Raw genomic sequence first — 14,701 nt, forward strand, 5'->3', positions numbered from 1 at the left:
TGTTGCGCCACCTTTTGCTGCGATTACAGCTGCAAGTCACTTGGGGTATTTCTCTATCAGTTTTGTACATCGAGAGACTGAAATTCATGCCCATTCTTCTTTGGCAAACAGCTCGAGCTCAGTGAGGTTTGATGGAGATCGTTTGTGAACAGTACTTTTCAGCTCTTTCCACAGATTCTCGATTGGATTGAGGTCTGGACTTTGACTTGGCTATTCTAACACCTGGATAGCTTTATTTGTGAACCATTCCATTGTAGATTTTGCTTTATATTTGGGATCATTGTCTTCTTGGGAGACAAATCTCCATCCCAGTCTCAGGTCTTTTGCAGACTCCAACAGGTTTTCTTCAAGAATGATCCTGTATTTGGCTCCATCCATCTTCCCATCAGTTTTAACCATCTTCCCTGTCCCTTCTGAAGAAAAGCAGTCCCAAACCATGATGCTGCAACCACCATGTTTGACAGTGGGGATGGTGTATTCAAGGTGATGAGCTTTGTTGCCTTTACGCCAAACATATCATTTGGCATTGTTGCCAAAAAGTTTGATTTTGTTTTCACCTGACCAGAGCACCTTCTTCCACATGTTTGGTGTGTCTCCCAGGTGGCTTGTTACAAACTTTAAATGACACTTTGTATGGATATCTTTGAGAAATGGCTTTCTTCTTGCCACTCTTCCATAAAGGCCAGATTTGTGCAGTGTACTACTGACTGTTGTCCTATGGACAGACTGTCCCACCTCAGCTGTAGATCTCTGCAGTTCACCCAGAGTGATTATGGGCCTCTTGGCTGCATCTCTGATCAGTCTTCTCCTTGTTTGAGATGAAAGGTTAGAAGGACGGCTGGGTCTTGGTAGATTTGCAGTGGTATGATACTCCTTCCATTTCAATATGATCGCTTGCACAGTGCTCCTTGGGATGTTTAAAGTTTTGGAAATCATTTTGTATCCAAATCCGGTTTTAAATTTCTCCACAACAGTATCACGGACGTGCCTGTTGTGTTCCTTGGTCTTCATGATGCTCTCTATCCTTCAAACGGAACCCTGAGACTATCACAAAGCAGGTGCATTTATACGGAGACTTGATTAAACACAGGTGGATGATATTTATGATCATTAGGCATTTAGGACAACATTGGATCATTCAGAGATCCACAATGAACTTCTGGAGTGAGTTTGCTGCACTGAAAGTAAAGGGGCCGAATAATATTGCACGCTCCACTTTTCAGTTTTAGAACTTCCACAAAAATTTAAAATAACCAATAAATTTCGTTCAACTTCACAATTGTGTTCCATTTTGTTGTTAATCCTTCACCAAAAATTCACATTTGGTATCTTTGTTTAAAGCATGATATGTGGGAGAAGGTTGAAAAGTTCCAGGGGGCCGAATGTTCTCGCAAGGGACTATATATATATATATATATATATATATATATATATATATATATATATATATATATATATATATATATATATATATATACATATACTCACCGGCCACTTTATTAGGTGCACCATGCTAGTAACGGGTTGGACCCCTTTTGCCTTCAGAACTGCCTCAATTCTTCGTGGCATAGATTCAACAAGGTGCTGGAAGCATTCCACAGAGATTTTGGTCCATATTGACATGATGGCATCACACAGTTGCCGCAGATTTGTCGGCTGCACATCCCAAAGATGCTCCATACAAGGCAGGATGGATCCATGCTTTCATGTTTACGCCAAATTCTGACCCTACCATCCGAATGTCGCAGCAGAAATCGAGACTCATCAGACCAAGCAACGTTTTTCCAATCTTCTACTGTCCAATTTCGATGAGCTTGTGCAAATTGTAGCCTCAGTTTCCTGTTCTTAGCTGAAAGGAGTGGTACCCGGTGTGGTCTTCTGCTGCTGTAGCCCATCTGCCTCAAACTTCGACGCACTGTGCGTTCAGAGATGCTCTTAGGCCTACCTTGGTTGTAACGGGTGGCGATTTGAGTCACTGTTGCCTTTCTATCAGCTCGAACCAGTCTGCCCATTCTCCTCTGACCTCTGGCATCAACAAGGCATTTCCGCCCACAGAACTGCCGCTCACTGGATTTTTTTTCTTTTTCGGACCATTCTCTGTAAACCCTAGAGATGGTTGTGCGTGAAAATCCCAGTAGATCAGCAGTTTCTGAAATACTCAGACCAGCCCTTCTGGCACCAACAACCATGCCACGTTCAAAGGCACTCAAATCACCTTTCTTCCCCATACTGATGCTCGGTTTGAACTGCAGGAGATTGTCTTGACCATGTCTACATGCCTAAATGCACTGAGTTGCCGCCATGTGATTGGCTGATTAGAAATTAAGTGTTAACAAGAAGTTGGACAGGTGTACCTAATAAAGTGGCCAGTGAGTGTATATACATAATATGTATTTTTTTTCTATTTTACTGGACTAGGAAAAGATGGCTCCCAAATAATTTGTATCACATCCTGCAACCCAAAAATACAAGAGTTTTTGTTTTGTTTTTACACCTTTTATTGTGTGGTTAAAATGGCCTGGCCATATGTTTCTCATACTGATACTAAATTTGTAAGTTATTTTTGTTATATTAATTTTAGTTGGTCACAAAAATTAAAAAAAGGGTTTTGTCGCCATTCTTTTGAGACCCGTAATTTTCCATCACTAGACATTGTAAGTGATTTCCATGGATACCATTTTGAGGGAAATTGCAGTGACTAAAAATACAAAAATGATGGCATTTTTCTTCCCCCATTAGATATTTACCATTTTTCAGGCAGTTACATATGTGCCAATATCAACTGATAATTTTTGTTTCCTTTTATACATTTTTGCTTTTTACAGTTGTACATAATAAGGGAGATACTAAGTCTCTGCAAGCCATTTGTTGCTCTGCTGATAAAGGATATTGTGGATGTTTTTTGAGTGGGGGGGTGCGGTAGCCCTTTAAATACAGCTGTCGTGCTTCACAGTGGAATTTAAAGGGAATCTGTCTCCAGGTTTCTTGTGATCTAATCTCTGAGAACAGCACAATGTAGAGGCAGAGACCCAATTCCAACAAGGTTCACTTACTGGGCTGTTTAATGCAGTTTTCATAAAATCACAGTTTTCTCCAATCCCTTCTACGATACCACCACAGGATTTAACCTTCCCATTCTAATTGGGGAAAGGAGACACAACCACTCCCCACCATCGATCCTAAGTGTTTTTCGTGTCCCTAAGGGCATGAAGAGGTTACCTGTTGAGGTGCTGTGACCGATGAAGCAATCACCTAGGATGTTACCTGAAAACCGGACTGCAGAGGTCGATTGCACTGCCTTCCTCCTCATGAGGCTCCCTCACCTTCGGGAGTGGGACCTCACCACTCTTCTGCAACTCAGGATAATTCTGAGTGGTGTCAGGATCTGGGGTCCTCCTGTAGCTCTTCAGCCGCAATCTTCCTACTTTTCCTCAATGGCTGCGTCTGACGCCCATGTAGGAAGCATCAGAAGTAGCCAGTATCCTTTGCGTGTGACTTCACTTTCGGGTGCGTTTCAGCATGGAATGCATAGCGTCCCAAGAGGGAAATCTGAAAACTGGCCACTGGAACTACACATCAGAGGATCCCTGGGACGCTTCCTTTCAATTGAAGGAGGAATCTTTCATCCCAGTGGATGCTAGCGCACTGAACCACGGTCTCTGCTCTTACAACAAGACCCTAATAAGAAGATACCTTAAGGTAGGACAAAATTTCTTTGACTATGGAAGGTGTGGTGTTCCTAAGATCCTGCATCTGCATAGCCCAGCGGGAACACAGGCCTAGTAAATATTGCTGGTATGGGTAAGTTCCCACTCTCTTTGTGCAGGATTCAAATTTATTTCATCTGCGGTAACACAAACCTGGAAACAGATTGCTGATAATCAGGTCTAAGAAAGATCTTGGGAAGCCAAGTCAGAGTCTGGGTGATCATGGATATGTCGATTGGTGACAGGTAGTCAAAGAGTTAATCAGAGGAATTGTCACAAACACAGTCTGGTCAAAGTATGGGAATCCACAATAAGATTGCCAGTGTAGTATTACTAGAAGAAAATATCTTGCAATAGTAAATGGAGATTGGGGATTTTGAAGGGGTGCCATGGGTGCTCATTGGCCAACAAACTGTGGTACTAGAAGTGAATTGGTTAAAAAGCAATAGCACGTAATAGTACACTTGAAATTATCATCTCTCTATCTCTATTTATATATCTCTATCTCTATTTATATATCTATATATAAAGTATATTCTTATTGAGACTTTAACTGTATTAAAAGCTTTTTTCTTTTAATAGCAGAGAAAATTGAAAACCTTGCAAGATTGAAATGTTACATATTTTGATTTTGTCCAATGCCATTTCTTTTTTTTTTCCAGACATTTAAAGATATGCTTATATCAAGTAAACTAAAAACCAGCAAGGAACAAGATAATGAAAGGTATTTTTTTTCCTTTTAATCTCCCTCAAACACGCTAGTAAACAATAAATGGAGAAAAAAACAATCTGTTCCATCTGCATGTGTATTTGAAAGCTTGATCCTATCATGTATTTAAACAACACAATAAGAGCCGCAATCGCCAAGAATCCAACATGATTATGAACAACAGGACACCTTGCGTATCGTGTCAATTTTCCTTTTTGCTAATAGGTTTCTGTATTTTCACATCTTTGACATACAAATAAAACCCAACAATACATGAGTCATTTAGCAGTTTGCACGAATAGCCGCCTTTATGTAATTTTTTCTGGTCATGTTTTGTTTTTGCGCATTTGTTTTTTTTTTTTATCTCCCCTGACCTTTTTTTTTTCCTGCAACATAGCCACATGAATGTTTGTTTTTTGTGGGACAATTAGTGCTTTTGAATGACACCGTTCATTTTACATTCCAGTATACTTCAAAATGGAAAAATAATTAAAAGTTCAGTAAAGTGGTGAGATAAATGCATTCCTTCCATGGTTTACTGAGTTTTGTTTTTACAGTGTTGATTGTGCAGTAACTTTGGATTTCATTTTTTTTTTCAGCCTCACTGCATTTTCCATAGTGGTTAATTTTAAATTTTAATAGACTGACCTAATACGGCAATACCTAATATTCTCATTTCTTTATTTCTTCAACTGTGAAAAGATGGGTGGTTCCGATTTGATAGCTTGTTCTCTATACTGCAATACTACAGGATTGCAGTTTGTAGAGAAAACCTTGGTTGGGCTTCACATAGAGGCTAAGATGGCTGCCAGGAGACTTTCAGCAGTCCTTGGCTACCATAACAATTCTTTGGCAGTCCTTTAATCGCACCATTTAAATGCCGCTATTAGGTATTGAATGACAGGCATTTAAATAGTTAAACAACAGCAATCTTAGCACACTCTAGTTCCTGTGGGTACAGCCAGATGCCGGCTGTGTAACAAAGCCTACATCTGCTGGGTATGGTGCGGGTTTAACTCTGGAGCACATTCTAAACTTGGGGACCCAATTAGGACATATTATTACATCCTACATCGGGAATACTTTTTATTTTTTTAATTGCATCCAATTTCCTGTTCTTGACTCTTCTGTGGCCCAAACAGAGCCTTTAAGGGGTTTTCTCATCATCATAAATGGTTAAAATTATAAAGTCTTGGTAAAATCGAGTGACTTTGTTATTTATCTTTCATTATAAATCCATTCCCGAGAACAGGAATTTTATAATGTTCTTGTGTACGACACATTGCTTTTGTTACCGGTCACTTCTGCAGTCTATCAGAGATGGTCAGTTCACTAGGCGAGGAATACCGTGCTTGTAAGCTCTTTCCCATAGCGCTTGTGAGTGTTGCACTAAACTGGCAAGCTGGATCCAGCCAACTTCAGTCCCCTTCAGCTCTTCCTCTGCTGTCGTGGCAAAGCTGCCTCTGCTCACACAATAAAAGAGAGCCCAGTTGGGCCAGAGACGCGACAATACTGCTGCTCCTGTTAGTCTTGCTGCAGCATTATACTGCTCCCATCCAAGAAGAAAGGTAGGAGGTAACCTGTCAGGTCGAATAATGCTATTAACCTGTAAATATAGGGTTTATCTGCAGGTTAATAGGGTTACGAAGGTGCCCGGCCATATTTCTGAAAGTGTAGCACCTGGAAGAAAATGAAGGTAATTTTGTCAGCGGGCCGCCGGCTTTCAGTCATGCAGACATGCCTGGAGCAGTTACGGTCACTTTTTACAGCACTGATAGTGCTGGCTATAAGCACTCCCTGATACCGACTGACACACTACTGAGCTGGCTATCAATCACTGTCAGGACGTTCTTACAGCCTCTGCTCTCTATGATGTGAATGGTGACTGTAATTGATCTGGTCTTGCCTATATGACTGAAAACCGGCAGCTCCCGGAAGAAATAAAAATAATTTTCTCCCTGTTGCCACATTTTGTGGTTGGACACCTTCATAACCCTATTAACCTGCAGATTAACCTTATATCTGCAGGTTAATAGGGTTATCAGGCATGACAGATCCCCTTTAATACTGAATGAAAATAACCCTTTAAACGTTACGCCTCTGAAAATAAATTTCTTAAGATATGCAAAAATGTATACATGCCAAAGTCTGCATGAAAAAAAAACTCAACCAAGTTGAAGAAACCGATTTAGTTTTAAGTTCATAAAAAATTAGATGTTTTGAAAGTGAATGTGCCTGTTCCTTAAATTCCATGTAAAGCAGGCTACCTGAATTGTCCTACCTAGTGGGTTAAAGTGATGACCAGAACTATGTGACTTTAAGACACCCACAGCCCGATTTTATCATTTGAGATTTCAAGTCACTTTTTTATTTGTCTTGATTTCAGTCATACCATTTGAACCAAATTCTTCTAAATACATATGCTGTTCATGAATTTGGCACAAAATCAAAAATGCTTTTTAGTTTTGTCTTGAATGTTTTTTTTGTGACTTTTCAGCACCACAAGTTGCAAATCCTTTAAAATTGCACTTTTGTTTAACAAAGCTCCAAGTTGAAAACTCTGCATGAAACCTTACTCTAGGGACTGGAGTCAGATGTCTCCAATTAATGCAAAGTTTTGTAAAAGTTGCCTTTCTTGAATCTGTCTACAGCGTCTGGAGGCTAAGCAAAGTTTTTGAGGAAAAATCAAAACACACTTTATTGAACCTGTCAATCTGCAAGCATCATGTAATGGAGCCGAGTAGATTGATATTTCATTTTGTTAGACAAGATTCGGTATAACTGATTATTTTAAGCAAAATTCCAAATTTTACTTCAAATTTGACCGTTAAATTTTTAACCGCTAGACCCAAAACCTTCTGATAGATGTGTGCATTATAAAGTGTTTTGTCTGGTGAAATATAAACTCATAAAAGGCATAAGTATTGTAAATAATTGCAGGTTTCTTGCAGGTTAAAACCTTACACTTAAAAAAATGAAGGGACTAAAGTTATTTATTCCCTCGTTATTTTTCAGAAAGTTTGTTTTTGTTTTTTTATTTCATAAAAAGGAATACAGAATTTAGGTAACGAAATGCTCTTGATTTTGGAGAATTTGCACTACTACTGCTAGACATTGAAAGTGTCTCCTGGTTAGAAATATTGACTTTTTTCATTTTTATGATATTTGTCTGTCACCACCTGCTTTTTCCAAGATATAGCAGGTGGTCCTACATACAGTTATGATCCTTTTGTGTGACACTAGTACTTTCCTCACGACCTTACTCTATTTCTAAGCTTTCTGACTGACTACAACTTATTCTGCCTTTTGAATCTGATGTCCTGTGAACATTTGAGCTTTAATTGCCGCATGCCAATAGCAGATGAGACGAGGATAATAACATTGAACAGATTCATCTCCAAGTGCTTGAAGCCCTACTGCTGCTAGGTGACCACTTTTCCTTGAGGACTTAGTCATTTCACACAGCATTAAATATAGCTAACCAGCGGGATGTGCCCTTTTTGTCATCAACAGGATGCTTCAAACATGCGATGAGTCAGTTGAATGTGACAGTTGCATTATTTTTATTTACTTGCCTCTGAAGATGCTTGTTTCTATGAAGTAGATTATTCTTCAGTTCTTCCTTTGACCAGTGTTCTCTTCTGCTTCTGAAACACAAGTTCATGTGCCATGTGGAAATTAGTTATTTTTCTTAGCTGTAGGGTTTCATGAATTCCCTTTCCACCTCAACCATTGCGATTGAACTAGAAAAAGCAGAGATTACGTCCAGACGTAGTGTTTACTGGACCAACAAGAGTGTGGAAACACTTAAGGTTATATTCAGAAAAAAACACGTGTTTATCCAGTGAAAACAGATGAATTGTACATCTTGGTTCAATCAGTGTTGTGTCTTTGTCCTGTTCGTTTTCCACAGATGGTTTGAAATTCTACTGAGAATTGAGCCACAGTTCTGCAACTTGAAATATTTTTCTTGATAGACCAATGATCCGTGCGAAAAATTGGACATTGACTTTAATTAGTTTTTTTTTAGTGTAAGTGCTGTCCAATCTAAACTCTGATAGCACTTACATGTTTATACTGTATCTTTCATGTGAAGGTGCAGCCACAGAAGGGCATACCATCCAGCTTTTGAAGACAAGGAGAGGGCCATGTATTCCAACACTAAAGTTTTCCCTCTAATTTAGACCCTTAGAGTTGTTATACAGTACAGTATGATCGCACCCACAAACAGCGCCATAGAAAGCATGATCCTCTGACAGTAATCACTCCATAGTATAATGGCTTCCGCAGCCCCACACACGGCAAGATGGTCCTTGATACACACTGCTTGCCTACAGTACACCACACACACACTAGTATAGAACCCAAATCCACTACATGGTATGATGTCTCAACACACCACGTTGTGGCTCCCATAATCCCCAATAGAATCTGATTCTCCCCACACATAGTATGATGTCCAAACAGCTCCCCACCCACATTATGACGACCTTGCAACCTTTGACACACACATGATTTCCAAAGCACGAACGTGCACGCACATACACACACAAACACACATGCACACACACTCTATGATGGCCCTACGGTAGGTCTAATTATAACTATATTTGGACTTAGATTGTGTCATTGCCTCCTGTGGCATGTACTTTGGGGGAGCTGTATGTTTTCCGTTTCTGATCACGCCCCTTCCTGTCTTTTGTAGCTTCCACCTTTGGTCTCATCACATACCTGTGTAGGTCTTGTCATAGGTTTAGTTGACATTTCTCCATTCATTTGGTTGTGCTTACAGGAGCCTACCAAAACATACAATGCAGTAACGTTTTGGTTAGTGTAAGTTTCATCTGCAAGAGCAAAAGAAGAAGATACAGTGAAGCAAAAGTGTAAAAAAGTATTAAATGTTTGTAGTCCTTTAAATCAACTTTGCATGATTCAATAGTAACAGCAAATACAGTGTAAGAATTTTTTTATAAACATTTTGTTAAATCAATATGCTTCTTTCTCTACCTATGAGGCATTTCTTCCTTTCCTCCTCCTGAACTCTCCATCAATTCTGAAAAAAAAACAGCTTAAATATGGCTAGGTCAAAGCAAGATGGACTTCAAGCTCCCAGTGGTGTCATTTTGCAGTTCCTGAAGTGTATGTAGAGAGGAGAGTGGGGGAAGTGAGGTTCAAACATACAGACTCTGCTTTTCTGTAAGGGATTTATCTCACACCAGTGCTGGATTCACTGCTACACTGCTAATTACTTCTCTATATTGTTCTCCTTGCTACATAGACAAAAAGAGAGTAGGAATTCTTTGACATTGTGTATGGGAGACTTCATAGCAGCTAGTCTCCACCCACTAGTTTGCAAAGACTTAATAATTACAAGTGGATGGTGCAGAAACTAAAACTGATGAAAATTGAGATACAAGTCATTGAATGAATAAATTTTCCTTGTGTACACACAACATTTTCTCAGGAACTTCACCTGAAATGATTGCATGTCACATGCTCATAGATAACGTACAAATAATTGTCATGGCTACACCTAAATAAATACGTAGCGATTGAGTTAATGTTGTATTGACCGTTTTCAATTCTATTTTCAGTTTTTTTTGTTTGTAAAATGATGGTGCCCTGATATGACATCTGTATAGCTACAGTACTTATTAGTGTAGCGTGTGGTAAAATAATGGAATACCTTAGGGAAACTCATCCTTAGATGAATCAGTAATGTTTTTATTCATTAGCTCTGGATATTTTTAGTGTTGTCTGATTTATTCAATGGCATTGAACTTAAGAAATGCAAATAGTTTTGATTTCATTCTGTTTTCTAATGGATTTTCTTTCATTTTTAGATGGGAGCATTCCACTAGTGGAGAGGTAAATGCAATCACTTTGCATGTCTTTTATGTTTATGGAATCTCATTTTTTTTTTTTTTCTTTGTTTTCAAGTATTCTTAAATCACATATGGTCTTTGAACCTGACCTTAGAGTCCATCTGCATTGATGTCTCTCGTTCTGGCAGCCTTGAGCCACCCCTTTTCTCTACATAAGGATACAATTCATACATGGTTGTACTTTTCTCCTGTAAAAATCAGAAGCGGTTGCATATTGATGAGACAATCCCTTTAAATTGCATTTATTTACGTTCCGTGACAGAAAATATTCTAGGAAAAAACCTGTTTGATATTTTTTTTTTCTTTTTGGGGATTACAACTTCTTCAAATTGCAGCATTTGTTGTAAAATAATAAGTGAACTGTTTTTTTTTTGTTTGTTTTTTTTCTTATTTTCAGCTTTTGGAGAACGTTTTGGAGTATTTAGGCTACGTTCACACTTTGCGGGTTTTGCCGCGGATCCGCAGCGGATTTGACACTGCGGATCCACAGCAGTTTTCCATGCAGGGTACAGTACAATGTTACCCTATGGAAAACAAAACCCGCTGCGCCCACGCTGCGGATTTCCGCGGGAAAAGCCGCGCGGCTTTTCTGCAGAAAAAAAGAAGGAGCATGTCACTTCTTGTTGCAGAATAGCAGCGGTTCTGCACCCATAGAAATGCATTGATCTGCTTACTTTCCGCATGGGGCTGTGCCCACGTTGCGGGAAGTTAAGCGGATAATGTGCAGATGGTACCCGGGGTGGAGGAGAGGAGACTCTCCTCCAGGCCCTGGGAACCATATTTTGGTGTAAAAAAAAGAATTAAAATAAAAAATAATGTTATACTCACCTCTCAGCGCTGCCCGCGGCCGTCCGGTCTCAGTTGCTGTGCTTGCAGGACCTGTGGTGACGTCGCGGTCACATGACCGTGATGACGCCGCGGTCACATGACCGTGACGTCACGAAGGTCCTTGTCGGCACAGCCGCCTGCAGCACCGAGGAGATCCGGACATCGGAGGGTGAGTATAACCGATTTTTATTATTTTTTACATTACTATTGATGCTGCATATGCAGCATCAATAGTATAGGCGGAAACCCGCAGCGGAAACCGCGGAACAAACCGCGATAAATCTGCAGGGATAACCGCAGCGGTTTTGCCCTGCAGATTTATCAATTCCGCTGCGGGATTAACCCGCAGAGCAGGCCGCAAAGTGTGAACATGGCCTTAGGCTATTATTGTCAAATCTGACAATGTGCAGAGATTATAGGTTAGGAGCATGCAGGATTATTTGTATTCTATTTGAAAAGTCACTTATCCTATAACAAGGGCACCTCTGGATTTAGCACTTCCATGATTCCTCCTCCTATCTAGGAAGAATCTTATCAGTAGCAGCTGCCATCTCTTGTCTCAGTAATGTGAAAAGTCTTCACTGAATACAGATTTTACCTCAGAATTGAGAATTTTGATATTGACTGATCAATTCTGTCAGAGAAAGAAGCACATTTCTCCAGTAAGATATATGGCAAAGTTGGTTATTTTTCATGTGTAATATTGATTTATGAAATAAAAACGACGGTTACTCTTTGAAGAAAGTGTCATCTATAAATGGCAGCAACATTGGGAGTAGATTTTAAGTCCATCTTCAACTTGGAAAGGTCAGTTGTGATCCCATAGTCAAAGATGTGTAAATGATCGCTTTTCCACTAATGCTTTTATTTTGAGCTTGTCTAGGATAGTGGTACTGTATGATGAGTGGGGAGGATCGTGTTATATGAGGAGACAGGGTGTGTTTAGGTCGACGGAGTGCAATTTTTTTTCAATGTGTGTATATTCCGGCAGCCAATCAGGGCGCAGAAATCATCCACAAAGTCATGACACATGACTGGATGCCGAAGTCACATGGCCCTTGCCATATAAAAACAGACATCTTGTTTTGCTGATGCCATTTTCTCAGTTTAACAGCACAGAGAGGCCACTCCTGCCTCAGCAAGTGAACTTGTCATTTAGTTAGATAGAAATCTGTCCTGTGTGAAATCAATCTTCCAGCATCTAACTAGATTGTGCTAAAACTGTATTGCATAATAAAATAGATAAATTGACCGAACAATATATATATATATATATATATATATATATATATATATATATATATATATATATATATATATATATATATATATATAGTTTGTAGCCAAAAAAAGTCAAATACAAAATAGGTCAATGGCCAAACTCATCTGTGCTAAAAAATAAGGAAATGTGAAATATGTGAAATGTGAATAGCATACTGGCTTATGAACTTTATGAAAAAACACATGAGATTTTTAGCACAAGATTTGCAAAGGTTGTGAGCCCATTCACCAAAACGTCAAGGTAATCTCAGATCGAATGGGTAACTACACTGACTGTCTGGTGTGAACACTTACCTATGGTTTCTGAGCTGAAAACTGTATTGCAGTCAGGAGACCCCATTTGCTAATCCAAATCGTTTGTGCTAAAACTGTGTCGCAGTCAGGAGGCCTCATTTGCTAATCCAGATAATTGGGTCTAAGAGTGTTGTTCAGTCATACTGTCTAAGGGAATTAATACTGATTGTTCATTTAGTGATAGTTCTGGGTTTAAGGTTGAAAAACAGTAGATTAAAAGATGGGAAGGGTACATACAACATGAGTGGGAAAACGAGTTCATGGTGGAAGGGGTCTTGGTGTTGGTGAATAGTCTTGGTGTTCGACGTGTACGTGGGTTAGGTGTTAATGAAAGCTCAACTGAATAAACCCCTTCTAGTCCTATCGAAAGACATATGACAGCATGTGGCTGGTTTCACATTTGCATTCAGGAGGGCTGTGGATGGCTGCCTACCTCCTCTTTTCTTCCTCCCTGAAGCTCTGCCTACTTCTGTATGCGTCCTGCGTTTCCCTGCCTTCCTATCTTCAACATGCATCGATTTGACGTGTGCGGCAACCGAATGGAAACACAAAATTTAGCTTTTTCGTGCGGTCGCCGCACACGTCAAATCGCCGCATGCAGATGCATCCGCATACAACACATGTCCCTGCTTACCCAATGTTAAAGATTGGTACGCAGGGAAACACAGGATGCATAAAGAAGTAGGCGGAGCTTCAGGGAGGAAAAAAGGAGGAAGTAGGCAGCCATCCGCAGCCCTCCTGAATGCAAACATGAACCTAGCCTTACACAGCAGTACGCCTTGCAGATAAGGCTCATAAATAGCTTGTGCTTCAGTGGATTGCAAGTGTTACATCAAGTGGGCTCTCCTAGTCTTCCTCCACCTTAACATAACACACAGTACAATCCTCAGAGGTGGCACCCCACTCACCCTTGTTTCCCCCTGCGTCACAAATTTCCAGCCGCCCAACTGCCTATGGGGAACCACAGATAGGCCAGTCTGCAGAGCTGTTCACACATGTGCAGCGCCCCAGAGTCCTGGTCGTTGCATGTTACATCTGATTGCACTAAAGGAGTTCACCTGACCAGGTATCACACACACACTACACTTCACACTCCGGCCACCAGTGGGAGTGGTTCTATCTAGTAGGCCACTCCTCACGCTCTGGTAAAACTGGGGGTTGGACAGGAAGTTAGGGAGAAAGCAGCCCAGGAGAGTCCGGGAGAGGACCTGTCAGGGGTGGGATCCTGACAGTGGCCTAGCAAAAAGGACAGATCGTTACGGAGCCGTGCTTGAAGGATATAGCGGCAGGCTTCTTAGAAAGGACACGAAGCGAGGTGTATTGTCGAGAAGTGAGAAGCGAGATCACAGCACAGAGGAGAATAGAGCCAGTAGGAGTCGTGCCTTAAGATCGCGGCAACATCCTACTGAGACACGAAGCCGGTAGCCGGGGCGCCGAGGAAGTAACAGATTCTACGCATTACTTCGAACTACGTCAGGACAGTTAACTTCAGGTTGATTGTCTCACCCTTTTACACCTAACGAAGACAACGGAGGCAATTGTGGGAGAGGGGCGTCTCTAGGGTTCCAGAATAACTCCAGGCCTACCCCGTCATATGGGTGCATCCTAGCCATATCATCTGGGGGACGGAGAGAGAAAGAACATCAGAAACAGACACAACAGTTGTGAGGACTATCCCGTGGTGCTCAGCAGGGAGGTACTACAACACACAGGCGCTAGAAGGTAGGCACTGATTTCCACCTGCAAAGGGAACTCTGGATGTGCCTTCGGACCGGCCGGTCTCAGCCAGCCCTGTTAGCAGTGCTCTGGATTGCGGATCCCGAAGCCTTCAGTAAAGAGGTAAAGAGACTGCAACCCTGTGTCCTCATTGTTATTCATCGCACCTTGCACCGCACACCATCATCACACCTTTCATTGGACGCCCCTTAGCAGGGTCGTGGACCGGGTCTAGCCACCGTGACAACCCCAGGACCGAAACAGAAGAGGCCCGGTACCGA

The 14,701-nt window shown here is 40.9% G+C and overlaps 1 protein-coding gene across 2 annotated transcripts in view; it reads left to right on the forward strand.

Annotated features, from left to right (window-relative positions):
• Nucleotides 1-14,701, forward strand: part of DPY19L1 (dpy-19 like C-mannosyltransferase 1) — a 272,489-nt gene that overhangs the window by 203,164 nt on the left and 54,624 nt on the right. For both annotated transcript variants that reach the window (XM_077269279.1, XM_077269278.1), the window contains exons 16-17: nt 4,370-4,431; nt 10,260-10,284. In XM_077269279.1, coding sequence (XP_077125394.1) covers nt 4,370-4,431; nt 10,260-10,284 — 87 coding nt within the window. The remainder of the gene's footprint in view (nt 1-4,369; nt 4,432-10,259; nt 10,285-14,701) is intronic.

The sequence above is a fragment of the Ranitomeya variabilis genome, chromosome 6 (genome assembly GCF_051348905.1).
Source record: "Ranitomeya variabilis isolate aRanVar5 chromosome 6, aRanVar5.hap1, whole genome shotgun sequence".
Classification (NCBI taxonomy): domain Eukaryota; kingdom Metazoa; phylum Chordata; class Amphibia; order Anura; family Dendrobatidae; genus Ranitomeya; species Ranitomeya variabilis.